The following is a 23574-nucleotide window of genomic DNA, read 5'->3' as shown; positions in this document are numbered from 1 at the left end:
GTGTTTTGAGTCATTGGCTTCGTGGACACCATTTTTAGGGACATGTTATCTTCTGCAAATGGTCGCAGATCATTTTGCAGTATATTAGCATATGCGTGCTGATTCTTGATGCCTTCAATTTGATGGAGCGGACCAAGACTCTGTACGAGAAACATCACCATATCATTTTACCTGACCCACTTTTTCTTAAAAATTCTGTTGTGTATAGTGGGTTATTCTCTGTATTAGTGGCACGTCAAAGAAACCTTTTCCGGCCATAAAAAATAATTTTCGATGCTTTAGTCCAAAGTATACTCCTACATTTTCCTTGTGGCCCAGTCAGATGTTAAAGGAGCCTTACGAGGTAACCATATATTTACAATATGAACAAATTCGTCCCAGAACTCTTGAAGAGACATTATTGGTCGAGTTTTGGCATACCTGACAGTATTGCGCTTGGTAACCTTTGAAAAATTTTTTCTGGAATCTGTGTTATTCCATTGCGAATCATTACTCCTAAACATCCGACGAGTTGTTCCACATTTTTTGAAGGTTTGACCGGTCTATATATAATATTTCAAAATTGAACATAAATATTTTATTGCTCGCAACTGTATGTAAATTTAAATGTGATAAACTAAAAAAACAAATTTAAACTTGTTCAATGCCATTAAAGTGCTGCATTTTTTTCACCGCTATTGTACATGCATACATAAATAGATACGTATTACATTTGTATGAATTGAATAAGCCAACAAATCCGTTTTAGCCTTTCTGGCACGCGCCACCGCCAACCAGCAGGGAAGTAATAATAAAATTGTTGCATGGTCGCTTGCCTTTGCTCACCGCGGCGGTTTCGTTACATCGTGTTTTTATGGTGATCATAATTTAAAGTATCTTTATTTTGGACGTTACTCCCGCTTACAACTTACAAATAACAACAACAACCGCCAGACACTACCGTCATGTCTTTCCTAGCAAAGCTGAACGCTAAATCGCAGTGATACTATTGTTTTATGTTTTAGGAAACATCGCGCGGGTGTTGTATTGTTGGAGTTTTTGTGTATGTACTATATTTCCTTGTCACTGCATACCCGCATACGCGAAAGTGCCGAAAAGTCTGACATAACTTAAAAAAAAAATTATAAATATTATAATCGGTACTTAGAGGTTGCAATCACATTGCGCATAAGACAATTGCTCAAATTGCACAGTGTTGTTATCCCGATTAGCATTTGCACAATGCTGCATGGGCTGTGAACTCTTGGCCGTGGGCTCAGCCTACTTTCGGCAATAAAGCATTTGGCAACTTTCGCAGAATCGACATTATGTTGCTGTTGCTCATAATAATTAATTCAATCGCGCATTTCGATATGATATGCAAGTAGTGGAGTGTGTGGTCAGGGAACCCCTTAAACAAGACTCAAATGACTTGAAGCTTAAACTGCATTCGGCACATTGTGCAAATCTGGAATTATGGCAAGCGCAAGGTATTTAGGAAAACTGCTCACATACACTGTATGAACGGATCATTCGACACTAAACGTGCTAATCTCTGTAGAATGAAGATACAATTGCATCAGATTTCGTTTTTATATTTGCCCGTTGACTGAACTGACAACAATGCGAAATGTTGGCTCAATATGTGCAACAGAGCTTAGTTTGTCGCTGTGCGGCCACAATTTACATCACACTTACACACTTATTTATGCATGTACATACATATATGCCTTTGTACATGGTTGTATTTTATATTTAAAGGTCATTTGTCTTTAAACATACACACATATGTATAGTATGTATATACATCCATCACTAGCTCAAGACGCATCTCTAATTGGCATTACCCAGTGGCCACGGCTTGCTTTTGCGCAACATACATACTCCATTTGATTTATGGTATTTTTCATTTTTTCACTCTAAGCCACAGCCACGAATGCTAGACAAAAAGCAACGCTAACAACATATTTTCATAGTAATATACTACAAATTGTTGCCTCATCAGAGCTACTTCCAAGTTGAAATCCAAGTAGAGGGGATTTTAGGTCTAGCAAAACCTTGTCAAAAATGTACAATTAAATTTCATCTTAATCTTTGTAACACCATAAAATTAAATTATAAAAGTATGTAAGTATAAAGGGTTAGGTACATACGTACACTGGTGGCAGAAATAATAGGGACAAACCCATTGCACTTGCTCTCGACAAAGAATTATCACCGAAGGCCTTTTTCAACATTCTGAATGATTCGGCACCAGAAATGTGAAAGTCATACCAACCTAGAAAAAAGATATTTCGACGAATGGCTTTTCGAGCGAAATTTAAATTAAAAAGTCATACTAGTTTTTGCCGACAGTATTGAATGCTTCAAATACGTGAACTATCTTGATGAAATTTCACCAATAAGGTACACTAGCAAGGTCTGATCTGTTTTCAAAAATGAATAAATTAGAGATATCACAATGAATCGTGTATTCCATTATGGTAAGGTACCAAAAAGTAATGTAATCGTTCCACAACTTCACCGAACAAGCAAATAATCAGAGTTCCATTTCCGTGAACTCATTTTTTACAAGTGCTGTACTGTACTGTAATACTTAACTGCAATAATATTGATTCGGTCGATTTCAGTCTTAATTTGAAACTTTTACATTTAAAAATGCTGCTTTATAAAAAAATGATATAAAAAGAAGTGGCAGGAAACCATTCTGCAACACCGTTCACCTGCAATCAACACATATAATTCGTACAGAAACTGCTTTACTTACCGAGTGTTCTGCCAAACAGTGCTCCAATTCCGCTGTCGTTAATGTAGTAACTGTCGACAAAGTGGGAGCCAACTCAAGACGTTCTTCCATTTCACGCAACCACTTGCGTAATTCTTTAGGATCGTGCCACGATAGTTCGCGACGCTGAGTTACACCCAACAACTTAAATTATAAGTTAAACGATGAGAATTCACAATGAGTATTAAAGCATAATTCACCACAGGTTTGAACACTCACCTCAGCGCAATGTGATTGTTCACATTCCACACCGTTAGCTACGTTGTGATCCGCAAGATGTCGCTCTGTCTCTTTACATGTATCCAAAAGGTTTGTGTCCATAATGTAGTTATAATTGGTTTGTATGGCAGCCCAGAGATCGTCTTTAGCCGAGCCAAGTCCAAACGTGGCACTGCTTTGTAGGCTTGACGAACTATAACTGTATCCGCTGCCCCAAGAATAGCGGTGGTTTGCGAAACTGCTGGTACTGCTTTGACTTTGACTGAAGCAGTGAGCTCTTACCCCCAACGTAGCGTTGACTGCATTGCGTTCTATGTTTTTCTATGAAATATAACAGTGAACGCAAGTTCATATTTAGTTTTATTGTTATCGCATATGTATGGATATTTAGATTAGATTATAGGATTCCGTAGTAAAACGTATGGCTATTGTATCTTCCCATATCACTGAAATGCCGAATATGATTAGATTCGATTTTAATGTAATATTTTGGGCGTAAAGTTAAAAGCAGTAATGAAACTTAGTGTAAGTTCGATGCCAAATATGGCAGTAATATTACATAGTATAACATTAAAGAAATATTTTGAATTTTTTGTATAAAATGGAAGAAGAATGCCGCGCAAGCCACTAATGAAATTTGTGAAGTTTAAGGAGACGATTCTGTATCAGTTCGTGTAGCAAAACAATGGTTCGCTCGTTTCCGCTCTGGAAATTTCGATGGGAAAGATGCACCTCGCTCTGGTCGACCTACCGTTGAAAAAATGGATGAAATTATGGAAAAGATTGACCGGGACCATCGCATAAGCAGCCATGACGTCGCTAAGGAACTTAACATTCATCATCAAACAGTTTTGAACCATTTAAAAAAAGCTGGCTACAAAAAGAAGCTCGATGTTTGGGCATCACATGAATTGTTTGTGAAAAATTTAATGGACCGAATTAATATACATACATATGCGATTCTTTGTTTCTTCTTCCATCAGGACAACGCTAGACCACACACATCTTTGATGACTCGGCAAAAACTGGGAGAGCTTGGCTGGGAAGTTTTGATGCATACACCATATATATAACCCTGACCTTGCACCATCGGACTACCATTTGTTTCGGGCAATGTAGAACTCCCTTGATGGAGTAAAGTTGGCTTCAAGAGAATTGAAAATTACTTGTTCCGCTGAGAAACCAGAAAAGCTTTACACTAATGGAATAATGTCTCCAGCGGAAAAATGGCAAAAAGTGGTCGACCAAAATGGTACATATTTAGTTCATTATAAATATAAAAAAATAAGTTGAAGTTTGATTACAAATACGAAAAGACTTTTTCGACTATCCAATATTTTTCTGAAAAGCTCGGAAATATGTTTATGACCAGAATTCGTGGAGAATCTTTTCCTGATACTAGTATTCTCTTACGCCAAAAGAAGGTACAATAGGGTCAACATTTTCGCTAGGCCCTGTATAGCTATAATGTTTTTCGCTATTCTAGAAACCGAACATGTCGGCCAGTGTGTATAAGTTGTCTTCATAAAATTGGGTCGGATCATATTCTCAAATATCTTGAGTAATGGCAAACGTTATATCAATTAGTAAAGATCTTTCTCCAGTCCCAATATAAACGAATCACTATAATTTCCACCCTTTCCTCGAAATCTCGTATTCCTTAAATAATTTTAATATTTAGCGCAGTTTAGCGGCTTTAATGCTTGCAAATTGCAGGGGTAGCCGAACTTAGTCCTTCCTTACTTGTTTAATATATGTACATAAGTACATAAGTTTCTAAAGCGGCAATAATTTAACTATGTGTCTGCTGCTAAATGAGTAATAATACAAAGTAACTTACTGATCTTTGAAACAATTAACATTGCGAAGCATTAAAATACTGAAATAACTTGAATTCGCCGAAGTGAAAAAATAGTTATTCCAAAGTTTAAGTGATTTGTAAAGATACATTGGAACAAGCATACATATCGCTTGATAACCAGAAGTGTCATAATTAAAAAAAGTAAATGCTTTTATATTTTTATGAGGCAACTTGTGCCTTGCAATTAAAAATTAACTGATTAAACTCAGCCTTAGGGTGAGTGCAGAATGGACGCTGAAAACTAAGCTACTTTTAGCAAATTCGCACTAGTTCGTAAACAATAATGGCGAATTTACATGCAATATATTGGCAACTCTCATCTTTTAACGCTTTGCGAAGCAACAGTCGCCATTTTTATTAGAGAAAAGCACAGAAATCAAAGCGGTCATTCTGACATATCCTTTGCTCGCTTCACTTTGCTTTGTTAAAATATGAATTGTCAAGCAAATTGAGGACTTTTGCGCCTTTTGAGATTATCGATTGCGCGAGAGGTTAGAGTTGCTCTCCACGAAACGATTTTAAATTACGCAAAAATTAAAAGGAATAGAAATAATAAAAATTCTTAATAATAATGATTTACTAAAAATTGGAATGTATTATTGAATAAATGGCGAAAAGTTTAATTTCCCTTATTTAATATGAACTTTCAACCGCCGGAGCAACTATTGCTCTTATTTCTGAGAGAAGTTAACAGAATTGTTCATTTAAGACAAAATAATTCATTCATAAGGTTATACATTGAGTATCAATGACGTAAGTATAAATATACAAACGTACATACATAAATAGTTATATTGTTTGTGTATGAATATTGCATTAGCCTACATTATGGTCGAAAAGGCAAGTAATAAAACCTAAGCAATCATAAGTCGCTCACAAACGCACAAATACAATAATAAGAAAACACACTTGCTCAGCAATAAACTGGTTGTACAAATATTTCTCAACTTGTAGTCTTCTTATTCGGCTTTGTCTGCCTAAAGCAGCTGCCAGTATTATTTTGTCGCGCTTTTTGTTAGTCATCAAAGTCCAAGGCTATTAAGTAGTAATTTTTTTATTGAGCTTGCATTTGAACGATAGAGAATCGGAAATTCTTAATTTTCACGCACACGTCGAATGCAACATTGGCAACAGTCCCTGACTCTCTTTACAGCTGAAGTGGTAGATGGCAAAATAAGGAATAACGCAGTATAGCCGGTTGCATAATTTGCAAAATAAACAAGAGAGCAAGCTAACGCAAACCCGCTTTGAAATACTTGCCACCATGAAAACGATTCCTAGTCGAAAATACAAGTTAGAAAGATGCGAACTCTCACTTGGAAACTTGCAAATGATGGCTAAAATCATTATTCTATACATGCAATACATATTTACATGTAATATACATTCACATGTGCATGTAATATACATATGTACATGTCCGTTAATGCATGCCACTAACAAATTAACGATCAACTGTTAATTGACATCATTTCTTGAATTCGGCATTCTCCGCCCAACTTCTCTCTCCCATTATTGAAACTATGATCGCCAATTTCAGAAGATCAACAGGTAGGCAATACTTGCTTCTTAGAACGACGAGTTCTCTAAAAGCCTCTCAGATTAGAGAAATAGTGTGTGAGTAACACTTAATGCCGCATTGCATTTAGCTTCAAACTGTTAACAAAGTTGTTGTTGGACCGCAATTTGTGTATTTGCGGTTGCTTCCTGCAGCTGGTATCATGTGTTCTAGGTCGATGGAAATCTAGGAAATTACTTTTGTCGATCAAATATAATATTTATAATCATCATTAACGTCTGTTGCTCTCTACTGTGTTCTAATGGCCCTGTAGGGACCTGAAAATGTCACAAATACCAAATATTCCATACAAGAATTTGGTTTAGATTTGTCAGTTTCGGAACTGAACAATTTCTTCGGAGATTACGCTGTTGACTTAGGCAATAACCCATTCCAAATTTTCATGAATACATCTATTGAAAAATAATGCTATAGTGGTAGAATATCGGTTCTGAAAAATGAGCGGAGAGGAAAAAACGTGTGAAAATTTTCAGATCGATATCTCGAAAACTGAAGGATTAGACGAACAGACAGACGAACATGGCTAACCTCGTCATGCTTATAGGGCCTCCGTGTTTTTTTCTGGGTGTTACAAAGTTCGTGGCAAACTTAATATACCCTGTTGAGGGTATAAAAAGGTCCCGGAGGGTATAAAAAGCCCTTTCGTTCTCTATCAAACGCACTCCAAAGAACTAAGGAAAGCTCGAGTTCCGGTGCCACCGTTTAGTAAGTTTTTCTATATATGATATATGTATGTATACGTCCATAAACAGTTAATTGTCATTCATTTAATAGTAGTTAGTTGCAGCACTAATATATCTTTACTTACTTTTAAACTGTTGTATGGACGTTCGACATTTAGTTTAGCTTTAATTACGTCACGACCCTCAGACTTCTCATCGTCCGGTGGCAGCGATGTCATTGAAACAGAGGCCTTCATATTGGCTGAACCGGAAGGAATGACGTTTATTGGAGGCTGACATCGATTCCCATCTGTGGCGCCTTTGCCAATATTATTGCTGTTTGCTTTGTTGCGTGCTTTATTGTCATCTCGTTTTTTAGAGCTTTTATTGCGTTTCTTTTTGGCACTGGTACCAGTCCCACCAACACCAGCCTTGGTATCGGGTATGGCTGGTACCACAAATTCGTCCACTTTGGAGTTAGGCTGCATCTTTTTCGGATCTTCAATAGCTGTAATTGCTAAAGTGTTTACCATTGTTTTCGGTATCGAAATAGGATTTATGTTTGTGGGTGTTGCCGTGCTCATCTTCGAGGCATCAACATACACCATGGCCGCATTTTCAGTCTCTTCGTTATTGTTAACCGCAGCTTCACTCGTTTTTGGCGCTGCTTCGGTTAAATTCTCACCTGCCGATTTGCTAATTGGTGGTGTTATTGTTTTTATTGGTGAAAAATTCGATTCTTCATCCCGACAAATTTCACTAGTGTCAGTACTTTGGCTTGTGCCCTTTACTTCATGCTCGTTTTTATTTAAATTTGTGGACGTATTTGCATTATTAATTGTATTTAGTAAATCTAACGTTTGTTCGTAATGATGTGGTTGCATAACGTTTACCTTCTCCCTCTTCGGCGAATCCATTTTCGTTCTTAAGCTTCCACATTAATTAGCTGATAGCGATCTAGTGCTAACCAAATCTCACAAAAAGGAAATAGGTATATGTGCAGCTATTATCTGAAAAAAAAAGAAAAGATAAATATATATTAGTCTTTACTTAATGATTGTTCATTTAATATTTACATTAGTTATATCAGTTATTATAGCAGTTATTAATTTTAATGGTTTTATGTATATTTCTCTATGAGCTTCTACATATGATAGGAACTTTTAAAAATACACTCAAATTATCATATTCAAGGCCAAAGTTAATTTGGAACACATAACTAGAAGGAAAATCTGGAAACTCTTTCATTGAATGAATCAATCCGCAGCAGGCTGAACCCAATTTTCGACGGTTTTCAAACATAAATCGGCCAATTCTGTTGCAATTTCACGTTCGATATTCGAACGAAGTACATCAATCGTCGCTGGTTGGCTGGCATAGACTAAAGACTTGACGTAGCTCCACAGGAAATAGTCTAACGGCGTCAAATCGCACGACCGAGGGGGCTAATTGACTGGACCATTTCGTGAGATAACAAGTTCAACAAACTTGGTTTTCAAAAAGTCGATTGTGACATTCTCTGTGAGGCGCCGTCCTGTTGGAATCGCATATTGTCCAAGTGCACATCATCCAATTCGGGCCAAAAATATTCGGCTTTCATTCAGCAGTAGCGATCCCCATTCACAGCAACGTGTCCGTCTTGATCGTCACGGAAGAAGTACGGCCCAATGACGCCGCCGGCCCATAAACCGCAACAAACCGTAATTTATGGATTACGTATAGATTGCTGCCTGACTAATAACGCATATTTTGTTGAAGTGGCTTCGTCAAATTAGCCAGAAATGTGCCTCATCGCTGAAGATGATTTTTCGATGAAATTCCGAATCATTTTCAAGTTTTTGCTCAGCTCAACTTACGAACATACGGCGAAGCTGGTGGTCAAGCGGTTCTTGCAGCAATTTGATCTTGTAAAGATGGAGGCCAAGATCTTTTCGCAAAATTCGCCAAAACGACGTCACAGAGATGCCCAGCGCTTAAGAACTACGTGTGAGAGGACTGATTTGGGTCTTCCTCAATTGATGCGTTAGCGACACCAATATTCTAGACACTACGAGCACTTCTTTGTCTCTCTGGCACGGGAACATTTTGTACTGTGCCTGCGGATTCTAATTTTTCCACTAGACGCTCAATTGTTGATCTGATAGCACGATTTTGACGACCATAAATTAGACGTAGCACTCTTAAATTTGAGGCCACTGACCCCGAATTTCGGTAGTAAATTTTAATAATTTGGACTTGTTGTTGGATCGTATATGATGAAATGGCAAACCTTACTGAAGAGAAATGTCAAAAGAGCGGGGAAAAATATAACGCCGTTTGCTGACCCTATCGGCCTACTTTTTGTAGCGTCCCTATTGAAAAGCCTGTTACTTACTAAGTTTCGGATCGATATCTCAAAAACTGAGCGACTATTTCGCGTTTACACAGACAGACAGTCGGATAAACAGACAGGTGTGGCTAAATCCACTCAGCTCGACACTGTGATCATTTACATATATACTATATTCTCAAGTATTCAAAGTCTAAAGCAGCATTCCTTGTTTTTAAATGGCCAGCAGCTGTTTTAAATTTAATGAATTTTGTATTTGAAATTTGTTCGCATTTCTAGCAAGCAGAATTAGCTCAACTCATCCAACTTTTTTTTGTGACACTTAAGTCCGATATCTTATCGTGGTCGTACACTCTATCAACGTACTATAAAGAAATTCATAAAGTGTAACGGGAAATAAACGTGTAAAGTATTGGAAGAATATTGGTCTCTGACATTTGGTAGATAGCGTTAAACTCGCTATTCACCAACAATTCTCTGCGCGCTGTCAGTTCTAAATTTAGCCAACAACACAACTCACTTTGAGTAAGAACGCAGTCCCACCAGAAAAAAGTGTAAGTTCTGCCTCATTTTGAACATATGTCGCCAATTCGTTTCTGCAGGAAAACGAAAATTCAAATACTCTTTTAGGGCTATATGGAAGCGATGAATCATCCAGCGCCAGCACAAATAGTGGAAAGAATCAGCCAAACGCAATAGTTGGCTTTCAACTGAATACCAAGGCTACGCACCCCAAACAAATATGTGCTTACTGCACTGACGAATTCACACTCTTTGCTCTCGCCATAGAATTAAGGTGCGGCCCAATACGATGAACGAATAAGAATTAACAATTCAAAAAGGAAGTTGTGCGATTATCGACGACTATGAAGTAGTGGACAAGATCAATCATTTAAAGTGTTTGTGCTATAGTATATTCACTTGTATGTACATATGTATATATGTAGGTATGCATGAATGTAAGGGAGAACCCAATAGTAACTAGGTTTTTTTCATTTCATTTCATTATTTTTAAAAATATTTTTAGACTCAATATATGCACGAATATGTAGCAAATAACAAATAATCCAAAGATTAAAAGCTTCCCTGGTTCAATCCCATAGATCTTACATTTAAAATAATTACTCACTTCATATATAAGGTGCGTTCCAAAGTAAACAGGACTTAAAAAAAACAGAACAAATGGTTTTTTCGGCAAAATCAATTTATTTTATTCAAAATAGTCTCCTTCTGCTTCAATACAGCTTTTTGCACCGTCCAAAAGCATATCGAACGAGTGTTTTAGCTCGTTGGCCGGTATGGCCGCCAGTCTTTTGAATGGCCTCTACGTCTGCATAACGCTTTCCTTTCATGGGCAAATGGATTTTTCCGAAAAGGAAGAAGTCTCACAGTGCCATATCAGGTGAATACGGGGAGTGGTTAATGGTTAAAATGTGATTTTTGGTCAAATAATCGGTTTAATGATGTCCTTCGAATGTTGGATTCTGAGCAAGTTTTGGTCAGGAACAAACCGTGCACACACCTTTCGTAAGCCCAAATTTTCGGTCAAAATGAAAGATGATCAATTCCATTTCCATGAATTTCAACGATGATTTCGACCGATTTTTGACGAATTCACGCACAGTTTCGATAGAATTTCCGCTGATCACGGATTTTGATTTGCCCACATGTTGATCGTCATTTATGTCCTTACGACCACTTTGAAAACGACGTTGAATCCACTCTGCTACGGGATAGGCAATCATCGCCATAAACTGGTTTCTGAAAGTATTCGACGCAGCACCCGCCGGAGGAAGGAAGAGGAAGACCTCCACTCCATTGGAAAGACCAGGTAGAGAGGGACTTGGCTACACTTGGAATCTCCAATTGGCAAAAAAGGAAGAAGAACTGGCACGCTGTTGTTAACTTAACTACAACCACGTAAGCGGTGTATACGCTAATAAAGAGGAATAAGAAGTATAGCTGTAAACAAAGACGCCTGAACTTTTTTGTAGTGAAAATACCGAAACGTGTAACCTTGATTCATAAAATTTTCTTAGAGCCGCCAAAAGGCCACCAGAAAATTTATTGTCAGCTGAAGAAATGGGACAAATTATGGCTTTTCACGAGTACTAGCTTTCTACAAGGGAAAATGTCAAAAACATCCAATGAATGCATTGCATATTCTGGCAAAGCAGGGTTGCAATGCATAAATGCTTTGCATGACATCGCTATATAAATTAAAAAATGCCCCATATGTTGCGTTTACACAAAAACTGTCATAATACTCCATTTATTTATTCTGCTCAGCAACTAAACACTAACATTATTTTGTACATTCGTACCTGTGTTCGAGATTATACGTACATACAGGCTACTATACATGCCGTACATACGTAAATTGTATGTATTGAATATGGACGGGAGTCTAAAGTTTCGATACTTTTTGTCAGTAGCAATGACGTCATGCAATAAAAACTTACATACACGAAGAGGCGAAGCGAAGGATTTTATTATACATTTTTGCTGAATTTTATTAAGTCGAAAAATTAAATATCCGAAACAATCACGTGGTAAAATAGAAGTGGCACTACGTGACGGCTTGGCGACTTGAAAACTGATATCACTTACGAGTATACCACTATTATGAATGGACGCTATTGTACCGTTGCCGCTCTACTAGCCATGTGCCAACTGCAAAATGTTTACATTTTTTCAAATTGGTTAAATCTCTGGATTTTCGTCTCAGATAACTTTGCTTGTTAGTGATACTGTTAATAGTGGGAACTAGAGGTATATCCGAGAGGGTTAGTGGGCACATCCTAAATAACAGTATCAGCTTTTAATTAATATAGCCTCTCTTTTCATTATAAGTTTCAAATTAATAAAACTAAGTGAGTCTATAACCTATAAAATATGTAAGTTAAATATATGTATGTAATATCATACGGCTTTAACCACGAAAAAACCCAGCAGCTGCCTAAAAGCCTGAAATGACCATAGCATATGTACATATGTAACCAAAGCCCGTTGCTCCAAACCTAATTCAAAACTTCCGATGACGCCTTAAAAGCATACAATACCTTTGTATACATATGTACATATAGGGTAACAAACGAATCGTACTTATTGCACTGTACTAAGTGTCCGATTACCTTAGATTCATTTCACTGAGACTTTTAATGGGAAAAGTGAATCAACTGTTCTTATTCAGTCCAACAGTAGCATGTATTTAAGCATTACACTTAAGTTATACTTGAGCAAAGCAACTCCATACTCAAGTTAGGAGTAACTTCGGATGTAACCGAAAACTTTATAATCCGTAATTTGAAAAGATAAATGGCGGGAAAATACTCTCAGGTGTTGCATAACTTTATATTAAAATAAGGAAAGTATGGCCCTGATTTTATCCATTTTTGGGAACAGGATACATTTGGTTAAGAGAAGTATTGACCAATATACCCGCTTTTCGCAGAAGATGAAGCTATTATTCTAAAAATATTTACTCCGAATGTCCGTGCTAGATCTCAAATATTGACCGATATTTTCGGTAAAAAGTCAACCATAGGCTCTGGGGTCTACAAATTCGGTATCAGGGTCTTTAAAAAGTTATAATGCGATTTCGAAGAATTTTGAGCATAATATGAAAAACCATGAGGGTATTATTTGAATTTATAAACTAAAAAAGTGACGAAAAAAAGATTACCCTATATTGTCAAAAGTGTGATCAATAATGTACAAACAGTCCGAACAAAATTTCACAATCCATATTACAGAAATAATTTAGCAAAAAAAAAATATTTTTTTTTTTACCTAAAAACCTTAACAAAAACAAAGTTTTATAAATTCGACATATTACGCTTACATAATCTTATCATCCATTTAGTAACGTGGACATTAATTTATCTTATCGAATGTTTGCCTAAATGACATATTTATAAGTACTAGTGTATTCAAACTGGATCGCAAATGTCAATAAATTTGGCAATTCGTTTCTCATTGTGGTAGAACATAGGTTGCCGTTTATATTAGAGATTAGAGAACTAAAACAAATAATAATCGTGAAAAATCGCTTTATTATTTTTTAAAATATTTTCAATTAAGCTCTATACACTTTGCATGCGTTTGGACCAATTGTGGAAACTTTTTTGCCACTCATATTGAGATATCTCCAAAACGTTGACCTCTTAGCCTATTTCTTTCGTACGAGAATAAAAAGAATTCATTCGATGCCAAGTTTGGACTTAGGGTGGATTACTCATCAAATCGAGGAATATTGCTAAACAGCACTATTTTTGCCCGAATGCGTGTCAAGAAAAATTGAGAGCTTAAAGTCTTTTCTTTTGCCATTAGGTTGATGGGTGGTTTACGAAGCAAATAGTTTTTTCATGTTCTTAAGGCCCTAACTAGCCTATAGGCTTGGAATGTGAAATTGGCACCTCATTGCGAAAAGAAGAAACGACTGGCGCGCTGTTGTTAATTTGACTATAACAACGTAAGCGGTACTGGATAATATCTTATATGAATATCTTATATGAATGATTCGTTTATAAAAATCAGAGTGACTTAAACTGGTTCTATATACTAGCTTGCAATGTCTGATGCCAGAAATGATTGATGGTTCAATGTTCTGGATATGATCGATTTAATCATATTTTAAAGGCCAGTTAACGAGCGATATCCTGTCCTTTTATCTTTGAAATTTTCTCCAACAAGAAGAAGTCATAATAGAAGAAAATCAAATACACTTCCCCATGCAGTTATATACATACATACATATACACATGCAAATATGTTGCTTGGCCACTTTGAGTGCGTTTGGGCAGCACATACGCACACACTTGTTTATCTTCACTTTCCTCCATACACGCTAAACAATATAAGAGTCAGCGTGATTGCACTTTAAACTTCAGTGCCACGATGTGATGCACTCAACATTTTTTGTATTTTTATTTGAATGCATAATCATTTAAAGAATACTGACTCTATTGAAAATATTCCGGTCAAGTGAGCAATCAAGCGAAATTGTTAAAAACGGATTACATGCATACATATATATTATCATGTGTGCGCTTATTGTACCAAAATGGAGTAAGAAAGTATCAAAAGTGATAAGACTAAAATTGGTGCGCTCGGATCTTTGAAGTCTTCGCGGGTAAATAGGGTCTAATAAGCCACAAAAGATGTTGTGTTTGAACCCTGTCTCAACGCACAGTACTCGCTTTGCACATATTTCATTTCAAAGTTCCATTTTTTTCCGTGATGCCATTGTATGACTATACCACAGCTCATATACTTGTACCAAATGCTTTAATATCTGTGACTTCCTAGCGCCATATAATAATTTTCAGAAGAAAAATTTTGTGGCACAGACTTCGCGGCCTTCAGGCTCTTAGTCGTGCGTGAAGTTTGATTTCATACTAAACATTTACCAACTATTTCTTCTTGTTTCAATAAACATCTATAACATGCGTTTGGGCCCTCTGAAGTTGTAGAGAAGTAGAGGCCATTGTTTATTTATATTATTATTTAGTGTGAGTATATTTATTTAAATTATTTATATATAATATATGTATATGTATACATGTTAACTCATATTGTAAATATGCATGTATGAAATCTCTTAATGACATTGATATGCATAGCTTGGCTGGGAATTAGGACACTCCCAAGCCAAATTGTTGTTTTTTGTTGTTATTTCTTGTTATGCTGCTGACGAAAATACTTCATTGGTCAGGACAGCCAAACAGGTTGGTTGACTGCCTTTGGTGCGGCATCTGCACGGAGAAGTCACGTCGTCGCGACGCACTCAAGTTAAATTCGTTAGCTGTAAAATCAGGTGCAATTTCCACCACAACAAGTTTCTTTTTCAGTTTTATACTACTCACAGGAACACACATTTTGTTGAGGAAAATTCGCGAAATTTAGTTGCGTAAGTGGGTCACATTCCAAATTTTATATACATTTGAGGTTTAACAATCCCTTCACATAAGGCGTATTGTGCTTTCAAGTTAAATATCTACAGTGATTTTATAAAGGCGTTTGATAGAGTACACGTAACATACTATTCAACAAGCTTGTTTCTTACGACTAATTATCCTTTTCTACAATGGCTTGGGGTTTATTTAACGATCACAGTCATGCATTGCAATTAGTATCGTACCGGATTCTAAAAAGTCCGGATCAGGAATTTTCCAAATTAAAATAATGTTTCAGTTGGTATTCTTAAGGCTTCAAAGTTCTATACAAAAGGTCACCGATACTAAGAATTTTTGAGTTTAATTTAAAACTAAATTGTCACTTAGGAATCGCGTTAGCTATATAATCCCGAAAGAATATTCAGTTTGTCGCAATTCTTCCGGTTTTAACAGATTTCTTATAAAATATCATTTAAGGCGTTTGTACGCTCTCACTTGGAGTAAGTCTTGCCTATTTGGATACCATATGGTCAAAAGATACGGAAGGATTATGTTCACGTAAAGAAAAACCGGGAAAAAGCGGTAAGTGTTAGGATTGTAAGAAGGCTTTTAGGAAGAAACTTAAGTGTCCAAAGTCCAAAGAAAAAGCCGCTACTCACAAAAAACGTGACAATTACTTTAAACAATGCTTTCTCAACGCAGTATTGTAGACTGGCATCTGCATCTTTCCTCAAATAATAATCCTGTTTCAGTATCCAAAGAAAACTGTAACCAACTAGCCTTCCGCAAAAGCTTTATATAAACATATGAACTACTTACATTTCAAACTGTAAACTATAACAAGCTCGAACGAGGGAAATCTCTTAGTAACTGACGTTTATCGATAGTCGGTCAAAGTAAGACTATGTCAATAGCTCTTAATTCATTCATTATTCAATAATTACCGAGCGTACATTTCTAGTGGAAAGTGGAACTATTGTACTATATAAAGATGACCTAAGCATATCAAATACAAAGGAAATTCATAGCTGCATAAAATGTTACCTGAATGGTTTTTTAATTGGTTACGCATTCACCGTATTCTTCATATCTGGTCTACAGCAAGAATGCATATAATGCATTAAAAAAATAATTTAATTAACTTCTGATTAATTTTGGTTTTTATAATCCCAATTATAGAAAAAATGCATAGTAAAAGTATGTAATTTTTAGTCCCACGACGAATTGAAAAAAGAATCCATATAGTAATTAAGAAAGTAAAAATTTAATTAAAAAGGAATAAAGATTCTTCGTGTTTGCATACTTCGTGTTATACTATTTTGATCTAGAGATCACACAGAAGCATTACGTTCAATACTCTAAAAAACTGTATTTTTTAAATAAAATTTTAGAATCGGAGTATTCGTAACCATGATCTAAAGCATCTCAACACACATAATGTTCTTTGCTGATAATCACCCAACTGCTTGAAAGAATGACGCAGATATGATCACTCATATTTTTATGTATGCAGATACATACATACATATATAGACATGCATACATTCATACATATTAAAGTATGAAAATAAATATGCACCATAAAAAGTTTTTTTTTTTTAAAGCAATGTAACGTGCACTCACTCAAAAAACAGCTAATGCTCATCCCCATTTCCAATTTGATTAAAAGCTGCACACACATATGCAGATAAACGTAAAGTGTAAAGTGCTTCTCTTGCATTGACTGGATGGGCATGATTTTAATGAGCCAGCGAATAACTTATGCTGGTGTCAGACAGCTATTTCTATTTTAATCACACCGATCACAAAAGGGAGATACAAAGAATTCAAAGACCTTACATATTTTTACACGCTTACATGCTACAGTGTAGACCTCTATAAGTGGTACACATGATTTTAAATTAAAATGATAAATATTGAGATAGATTGCACTTCAAAAAGTATATGACATATTCCTAACGGAATGTTAAACAATTTCAATTTTGAATCATCTTCACCTTTCTGCCTATTCTCACAATTTCTGCATAAATCCTCACCTAAAACTGCAATAATTTACATGTAAATTGTATGTAAACATTTTTACTTCATAGAAACCACTTGTATGTGTGTTCGCTTAAATTTTGTTTACATTTACATTGTACACATTACAAATTGAGGTCAATAATGTTGTATGGGCAATGTGCTCTCATTTTAATTGCATGGCTTCTTCAAAAATCGGCCTTAATAAGCTGTTCAAAAGTGAATATTTTTAACTAATTATTATTAGATAGGTATAGTTTTTTAAGGAGGAAATGCAAGAATATATTTTTGTGCCTATCCATACAACCGTTAGGTGAACAGAACTATTATACTCTGTAGCAACATGTTGCAAGAGTATAAAAACCAATAAACATCTAATCATCTGCATCACATTTACTTGACATATTCTTTTATGCAAAAGCGGAAACATTGTTCAATGATTATTTTCTGAATCCAACAAAAGTTCTATGAAAGAGAGAAAAAAGTTATCTGCATTTTGGATTTTCCAGTCCTCGTAGCGAACATTTTTTACCATAAATATACATTACATATGTATGTATATGTACGCATTGGGTTTTACAACCGCCAGCTCTCCAGAATATGTACACTAACAATTTAAAACTCCTAAATATAGTATAAGTAAAAATAACACATTTTCTTCCGTTAAATAATGGGGATTTAATATTATATTTTTGTCCCTTCGTTTTTTCGTAATTGACCAATTGTATAGGCATACGAAAAAAGATATTCCTAATTCTTCCAATTGTTGTGTCTTGGTTCTCATTTGGGGTTTGCTATCATGTCCTAATATCGCATCACAATTGTGCTACCTTTATTTTAGGAAGAGATGAATTTAAAATATTAACTCTATGGTGCATATAATTTTGTTGAATGGATTGCTGATACAAATTTTCGCTCTATATTCGGTTTAGTTCAAGCTGCACATTGGATATGTACATGGACATGTACATATATAACGCCGTAAGTAATCAATGCTGATCACATTAATGAATATTACCAGTTGTCAGTAGTTTCAGAGCTCAGACGATTATTTCGAGTTTTAGCATTCTATAATAGTGAATAGCCAAGTGTTAAGATGTTTAGAAATAATTGAAAACACCTATACTACTTTACTTTAAAGTGGTAGTACATCTGCTGATATTACCTTTACGATGGGTTGGTATCTTTTGTTATCGCTTTTCGTTTCGGTGCTCTTGATACTTTTTACTTATTTATGAACAATATATGTATGCATGAAGCTATTTTCGTTTCACTGAAGGAAGTCATGCGATACATTGGGTATAACTCCATATAATATATCCAAAACATTCAAATTTTATTTTTATACCATGGACACCTGTTCCTTTAATACGATCACTTATTACAAGGAAAACACTGTTCAGCATTGCATACGTCTTGTGGGCATAACAAATTTGTTACTTCTTGTTTGCTTGGACTTTGCACATATGTTTCTTTCACTGAATCAACCCTGTGTTTTAATTAATTTCGTTCACCAGTTATTCACATATTCTTAATTTGTACATATGCACATATGTATCACCAAGAGTAAAGAAAAACAGTAATTTTGATCACATTTGTTTTGTTGTCCTCGACCAGTTTAAAATGGGCCTCTTTTAATATTTGTATACTTTAATTCATTGGTAACTTATTAACCACATTTTCAATGCACTTATCTTAAACTTTACACACACAACCATACAATCTCTATTAATTTTCTGCTCTTTCATGCACTTTGGTTTCGGTACATTTTGCACCACCAACTTCTTATTACTTCAGCGAAGAAATTGCTATTACTTTGCTAAGTATTTAAAGAAAATATATAACATTATTGGTAAATTTATTTTTATTTCTTCATAACTAAAGATGAGTACTTTAATTATTTTTAAATTGAATTAATTTTAATCGAAATAAGCTTTACTCAATTAATTTATAACACACAACACAAGCGAAAACGAAACACTGAAGTTAGTTTTTAAAATGCCGGACATACAAATTACAATTAGCCGAACAGAATAATGATAATAAGTTTTTACAAGCAACCCTGACACAGGGTTGCCTAACTCCATAAATAACATCCTCGTTCCGTTCCGATAACTTTCCATTGTTTGCAACATTTTCAGTTTTCATTAGAATTGAAATATTTAACGCCAAACTTTAATATCAAAGTTCCTATGGTCGAAAATCAAGCTCAATCGTTCATCTCTATCAGAACTTCTCTAATGGGAAGACAATGGGAATATCGTCGAAACAATAAGGTGAAAAAGTATAAACATTCTTAACGCAAATTATTGTTTAAACGTTTATAATCAATCAATCATTTGTAGTATTAAGGAGACTTAATTAAATCAAAAGGAAACTTTTAACAAAATATTTATTTTTTTCAAACTTTTTGAAACACCCGAAAGGGAGTTTTAGTATTGAAAACTGCAAAGAACCTTTTTTTGCATCCCTGCAGTCGAAGATGTAAAACGAGCAGAAGTTGAAAAATCTACAAATTCGTAGAGTAGATTACAATTGCTAAAATTGTTTTATTATTGTTGATTCAATTCTCTTATATACGATTTAAAAATTTATAAAGGCCTGTGAGGCACGGAAACGAAGTGTCCTGTTATAACAGCAAGGAATAAACTGGAGAGGCTTCTTTGAGTTGCAAGTAAAAATATAATAAGCACTCTTTCAATCAAATGAGAATTGCGGACATAACATTTGTAAGAGCCTAAAAATGTCAAATTTGCAACGCACTATTCTCAAAAATAGACTACCGCCTACAATACCTGGTGGTCGGATTGGAAGAAGGTAATCTATTATTTTATTCCTAGTCTTTATATTTCATATTCGGCTATTACCAAACATATGTAAAATTAAAATTTATTATAGTGACTCATTTAAAAAGTCCCGAATTCGGGATTTCAAGCCGGCACTCTGGAGTGAATTCTTTGCTGAAAAAGAAGACGTGGTCTTAGACGAGAATCGTACTTTCCGTATATATCGCACAAAAGCCCCACAGAAACCTGGGCCGATTCTACTCCTTCTACATGGAGGGGGATATTCTGGTCTGACATGGTCGCATTTTTGCGTAAGTTAATGTTGTACATATAATGAAATTTTTATCCTAATCGGAATTATATTTGTTTAAGGTGGAAATAACTCGCATTATTCATTGCCAGTGTCTTGCAATCGATTTACGAGGTCATGGCGACACTAAGACAGAACTCGATGACGATCTTTCGTCAGATACACTTGCAAAGTATACATAATGTACAATAAAAAAATATATGTACAAATACTTTTCTTTGTAGGGATATAGGAGACCTAGTATTGCAGCTTTACCAAGAAGATATTCCTCCCATCTACCTTGTTGGTCATTCGATGGGAGGTGCTATTGCAGTTCATTTCGCGCACAAGGCAATTGTGCCAAGTATAATTGGTATAACTGTAATTGATGTGGTCGAAGGAACCGCTATGGAAGCTTTGGCTAGCATGCAAAGTTTTCTACGTTCACGTCCCACTCACTTTAAAAGTATTCCAAATGCTATAGAATGGTGTATTAGAAGTGGCCAAATAAGAAATGTAGAGAGCGCAAAAGTTTCAATGCCTGGTCAAATCATTAAGTAATTGTTTAAATTTATTTGCTTAGACCGATATTTAATAAATACTGTGTGTGTGTATTTTCAGTTGTGCAACGCAGCAGCTAGCCACTAACGAACTACCATTGTCTGAAGATGAAATCGAGGACAGTGCCTCAACAAGTAACTTTACACATCCTTTCAGTATTTCCGAAGATGAAGAAATGGGCAACGATAATGGAGGTGATTCCGTCACTTCAGCTGCTAGTACCGCACTCGGGGGAGAAAATGATAGTAGCTCGGATTCATCAGATTTTAAAAAACCATTTATTGGACATGTTGAATCTCCGAAAAGGTACTTCTACATACGTTCAAAAAGATTGTGTACAATTTTTCCCATTTTTACTAGGTATACTTGGCGCATTGATCTGTCCAAATCAGAAAAATACTGGGTTGGTTGGTTTACCGGTTTAAGCGAAAAATTTTTAAATTTACGTGTCCCGAAACAACTATTACTGGCCAGCATTGATGGTTTGGATAAGGCGTTAACTGTTGGTCAAATGCAAGGTATTTACATACATACATATCTTCAATGGAAAAGAGCTTAGTGTTGTTATATTTTCAACAGGGCGTTTTCAAATGCAAGTGCTGGCGCGATGTGGACACGCTGTTCATGAAGATCGTCCACATGAGGTTGCCGAGGTTATTAGTGGCTATCTTATACGCAATCGATTTGCAGAAGCTGTTGGCGAATTTCATTTTCATTTGCCAGCATGTTAATTTTTACCGTGCCAATTAGCATTAGAGAAAATTGGTTTAAAAAAGGATTCATTAAGAATGCAATCAAATTCAAAGATCTAATTCGGAAAGTATATTTCACATAGAGAAACAGAAATATATGCGGAAAACTAAAATTTAAAGCATGTGCTACTAATACAATATAACAAATAAATTATTTATTGCAGTTACACAATATTTTTTTTTACTGTTTTGCGTCCTTGTGTATTGGTAACTACCTTCCATTTGTCCCACAATAGTCGAAGCAAACTTTCTAGTAATTAAATGGTGATGTGTGATTGACACAAATATTAGGGAAAAAGTTCGGTGATTAAATTAACTGCTTACACCTATTTTGGCGATTCACATTTACTTTGTATGACTTCAGATTTTTGTGTTGCTCAAAGACAAGCATAAATTTCCAATAAATTTTTTAATGTTTAGCAATAAGTATAATTGGACAAAGGTTCGCTCAATATTCTTACATCTTGGTAAATTTAAATATGAAAAGGATATAGTAACAACTAATGAAATGTGCTTGCAAAATGCTCAATATTGTTATGTGTATATGAAAATATATATATGTACTTGTACTATTTAGATCAATTTTGATTTAATATAGGTTACAGGGAGTTATAGGTGGAAACAGTGCCTGAGCTTCCAACCAAGTTTTACTGCACAAGTTAGCCTTGCGCTTTAATACTGAGTTAAAAGCTGGCACCGTTAATTTATATTGATTTATATTAATTTTGTGTACAGAATAAAAATGTGCACCTTTACTCCACGAACCGAATACCACTCTTTTTAATTTGAATTTTCGTTTCAAGCGCCTTTATATGACGAAGTCGTTCCGCTATTTGTTCACGAACCTCATTCCTGAAGCGCTTGCCTTCACCTAATTCTTCCATTTCAGCCAACCAGTTTGCGCGCTCATTAATTTGTTCTAAAACTATAAAAATATGTAAAATATACGTGTCCAATTTTTATGCGTCAGAAATTTACGCTCATCAATTATATTTTCTTCTGAAGCATGGGAGTCCGTTCTAATTCGTGGCTTACGTTTTGCCTTCAGTGACGTCTCTGCAAGGCGCATACCTGACATGGCCTCTTGCAGTAATTTCTTCTCTTTTTCTGTAGGCATCCTATTCGTTGGCCTCGGACGGTAAGAGGGTAACTTGTAGGCATCACTAGCCAAAATCTGTTCAAGGCTCTTCCGTTTAGCAAGATGAGCACGTTGCAGAATATCTAGCGCACCAGCTTCTGGATCTTTTGTGTTTATAGGTGGAGGTTCAGGTTTCGGCAAAGGCTCCCCATTTCGTAAGTGATAGTTGATTTTTTTCCGCATCAGCATTGACATTTTGGACTCAGCCATAAGTGCTAAGGCAACATAATATATAAATATGATATGCACATGTAATGTACTTATGTATGTATGTATATATGATCATTCTTTGATCAACAACCTTTCAATAAATCCGCAGTTTCTTTGCTGTACTCTATTTTAGGACTGTGAAACATTCCTCCCTGGGCAATGCGTTCACTTGGCCACATAATGGCTTTATTGTCCGTACTTATAATCCTTCCGTTATCCTGCATAGGACTCCTTGTGATTTTGTCCACACATCGAGTTTTTTCCATTTTAAATATCCACGCATACACCGGTCTATTTAACAAAAACAGATTTATAACAATCTACGAATATGTATAAAAATAAAAATTTCGCAAATTGACAATTTTTTGAAATCATACTTATATTTTCAGTAGCTCAAATAAGGTAACAGTACTTTACCATATCCATGTGAATGAATAACCAAACTGTTTAGAGAGTGTTTTAACACCATGGTAACACTCATTTTATACATATTTGTTTTTTTTTTTGT

The 23574-nt window shown here is 35.4% G+C and overlaps 3 protein-coding genes across 5 annotated transcripts; 1 reads left to right on the top strand and 2 right to left on the bottom strand.

Moving 5' to 3' along the window:
- Positions 1-375: 375 nt before the first annotated feature.
- LOC125780029 (uncharacterized) lies at positions 376-19339 on the bottom strand. The gene is made up of 4 exons (XM_049461525.1): positions 18496-19339; positions 7232-8095; positions 2984-3304; positions 376-2908 (listed from the first exon to the last, which is right to left on the bottom strand). The coding sequence occupies exons 2-4, from the start codon at positions 8000-8002 to the stop codon at positions 2699-2701; spliced, it is 1302 nt and encodes a 433-aa protein (XP_049317482.1). The 5' UTR covers positions 8003-8095; positions 18496-19339; the 3' UTR covers positions 376-2698.
- Positions 19340-19796: 457 nt separating this feature from the next.
- On the top strand, positions 19797-21890 carry LOC105231369 (protein phosphatase methylesterase 1). Its single transcript, XM_011212648.3, has 7 exons — positions 19797-20147; positions 20229-20427; positions 20489-20598; positions 20651-20962; positions 21027-21272; positions 21327-21484; positions 21546-21890. The coding sequence occupies exons 1-7, from the start codon at positions 20074-20076 to the stop codon at positions 21695-21697; spliced, it is 1251 nt and encodes a 416-aa protein (XP_011210950.1). The 5' UTR covers positions 19797-20073; the 3' UTR covers positions 21698-21890.
- A 161-nt stretch (positions 21891-22051) lies between these two features.
- Positions 22052-23509, bottom strand: LOC105231370 (UPF0193 protein EVG1 homolog). 3 transcript variants are annotated; one of them, XM_049461527.1, is made up of 4 exons: positions 23444-23509; positions 23158-23357; positions 22697-23071; positions 22052-22643 (listed from the first exon to the last, which is right to left on the bottom strand). In XM_049461527.1, exons 2-4 carry the CDS (start codon positions 23330-23332, stop codon positions 22471-22473), a joined length of 723 nt encoding a protein of 240 aa, XP_049317484.1. In that variant the 5' UTR covers positions 23333-23357; positions 23444-23509; the 3' UTR covers positions 22052-22470. The 3 variants fall into 3 exon arrangements, with proteins under 3 accessions (XP_049317484.1, XP_011210952.2, XP_049317483.1); XM_011212650.4 differs by having other exon boundaries at positions 22053-22643; positions 23158-23386; positions 23444-23494; XM_049461526.1 differs by lacking the exon at positions 23444-23509 and having other exon boundaries at positions 22053-22643; positions 23158-23431.
- Positions 23510-23574: the final 65 nt, after the last annotated feature.

The sequence above is a fragment of the Bactrocera dorsalis genome, unplaced genomic scaffold, assembly GCF_023373825.1.
Source record: "Bactrocera dorsalis isolate Fly_Bdor unplaced genomic scaffold, ASM2337382v1 BdCtg052, whole genome shotgun sequence".
Lineage (NCBI taxonomy): Eukaryota > Metazoa > Arthropoda > Insecta > Diptera > Tephritidae > Bactrocera > Bactrocera dorsalis.
This window is presented reverse-complemented; position numbering and strand designations above follow the sequence as displayed.